The sequence below is a fragment of the Argentina silus genome (assembly GCF_951799395.1).
Source record: "Argentina silus genome assembly, chromosome: 19".
In the NCBI taxonomy this organism is placed as follows: Eukaryota; Metazoa; Chordata; class Actinopteri; order Argentiniformes; family Argentinidae; genus Argentina; species Argentina silus.
The window spans coordinates 4,411,040-4,413,539 of record NC_139673.1 but is presented as its reverse complement, the minus strand read 5'-3'; the positions used below and the strand labels follow the sequence as shown (position 1 = coordinate 4,413,539).

Below are 2,500 nucleotides of genomic sequence, written 5' to 3'. Positions count from 1 at the left end.
ATGTGTAGCACGGGAGGAGCGCAGCTGAGAAACATCTCGAGACTGTGGTTCTGGCCAATAGTAGGACAGCATAGGGATCCTTATCTGTGATGCTGCCTGCGTATGAAATAAATAAACACATCTGGAGGACACGCTGCTGTTGTCATGTCATTTATCTGTGTCTCATCTGATGCATAACCCAATGAAAATCAATTGCGTCTTGTGAACATGCACGCACACACACACACACACAGGCACACGCAAGCACACACACACACACAGGCACACGCAAGCACACACACACACACACACACACACACACACACACACACACACACAGAGTCAGGTAGTCGATAAGGATAAGAAGCATATGATTGGAATATGCAGAGGGATTCCCAGGGTGAAATGTTTATGATGTGTTTATTATACAGCTGCAACCTCCACACACCTCCACACACACACACACACACACACACACACACACACACGCACGCACACACACACACAAACACAAACATACACACACACACACACACACACACACACACACACACACACACACACACACACACACACACACACCACACACCCTTGGGCAGGTAGGGCAGCAGCTGGAACTGAGATGGAGTGTATTGGTGTGTGGGCTGGTTTCAGATGAGGAAGACTGGGTGATTAGTCAAAGAGCTGTAGGGTCACAAACAGGGAGAAGGAGAGGGGGTGTGGGGGTGGGGTGTGGGGGGGGGGGGGGGGGGGGTGTGGGGGTGGGGGGCGGAAAGGAGAGGCGGGGGGGGGAATGAGGCGATGGAGGGGGAAGGAGAGAGACTTCAGACAGAGAAAAAGAGAGGAGGGAGAATTGAGAGAGAGTCAGATATATAGAGGATACAGTTCACACACATACTGTAATAGCCTCTTACAGGATCAAGGCACTCACTAAACTAAATGCACATACACACATAGGCCATAGAATACACACTGCAGTATGAATGCCATAACAGTGAATACGTGAATAATAATAATTATTGTTGTATCTCAGCATGACGCTCACACAGCGGCCTTGCCCTACTGCTTTCAATCAAACCCTGTATCCAGATACACTGTCAGAGATTTCAGATATTGGCTTTGATTGAATCAGAATTCAGAATTCTTCTCAGAATTCCAAGTATATTTGCACATAAAGGAAACTGACTTGGTGAGGTTGGTGCACGGGACATTAAAAAACTATATAAAAAAACAATATATGAGCAAATATTAACAAATAATAAATAATAAATTTGTATTGTAGTGTGAAATAGCGCCCTGCAGGGCGTTTATCTACAAATAGGACGCTGAATCTAGACTGTCTGATGTGCGTTCCTGATTGGCTGTCCTGCCGGTTGTGTAACGGTTTTATAACAACCTTATGTAAACCTAGTGAGCTACACCTATTATTAGCTTCTTCCCAATGCCCCCCCCCGTCCTCCGCCAACCCCACCCGCACCCCTCCCCCACCCCTCCCCCACTCCGCGGGTTCTTTGATCCTGGAAAAAGGAGAATTCTCTCTCATCATCTCTTTGAAGATGAACCTAAAACCACCAAACGTCTCAGATCCCAACAGACTACTTCTGAAGCCCTAACTGGAAAGAGTAATATGGCACTGGGTTGTTGGACATTATTGGTGGGTGGGTGGGTGGGTGGGTACATGCGTGTGTGTGTACTGTGTGTGTGTGTGTGTGTGTGTGTGTGTGTGTGTGTGTGTGTGTGTGTGTGTGTGTGTGTGTGTGTGTGTGTGTGTGTGTGTGTGTGTGTGTGTGTGTTTGTGTAAAGGATAAAAGTGAGATCACTGCCCTTTCATTAACAACTCATTAAATACTCCTCTTCTTGATTTTGTTCCAGGTGCTTTTGGCCCCCTACCAGCTGAACCCCACGGTCCTCACTCAGAAGCACACTCTGAAGCACACTCTGAAGCACACTCTGAAGCACACTCTGAAGCACACTCAGAAGCACACTCTGAAGCACACTCTGAAGCACACTCAGAAGTGCGTTCTCCTGTGTGAGAGATGAAGATGTGTATCCCCCTGCTGGTGGCCATGCTGCCCATCATACAAGCAGGTGAGGAGCCTCTCTTAGACACTACAGGTGAGGGAAAAGAGGAGGGCCAGGAGTTTTTCCCCCGATCATGTGATCTGACCAAGAACAACTCCTGGCCTAGATTTAAGAGTTTTCACAGAAGCAGTATTCACTGCGTTACAGGGGTTAAGACAGGTTATAACAGGTGTTATTAAAGGTGTCATAACTGGTATGAGAGGCATTAAAAGAGTTATAGGAGATGTATTATACTGTAGGAGCACAGTACTGTGATAGATAGTTCAACTATTACGACACGAATCCCATAAAAGCTCATTGTAGATGATATAAACAGAATGGATTCAGTTAAACGTCGGCCTTTGCTCCGTGTCTCCAGACCCTGTTTGTTCTCAGGGATATCCTAGTCTCCTGACAGAGTCAGAGGACCAGAGGGAAATGAAGTGTTTCTTTTTGGAGT

At 46.8% G+C, this 2,500-nt stretch overlaps 1 protein-coding gene across 1 annotated transcript in view; it reads left to right on the top strand.

The window, feature by feature from the left end:
- cemip (cell migration inducing hyaluronidase 1) overlaps window positions 1-2,500 on the top strand; it is an 87,506-nt gene that overhangs the window by 37,714 nt on the left and 47,292 nt on the right. Inside the window, exon 2 of the mRNA XM_083691237.1 lies at window positions 1,852-2,067. Coding sequence (XP_083547363.1) covers window positions 2,016-2,067 — 52 coding nt within the window. The 5' untranslated portion in view covers window positions 1,852-2,015. The remainder of the gene's footprint in view (window positions 1-1,851; window positions 2,068-2,500) is intronic.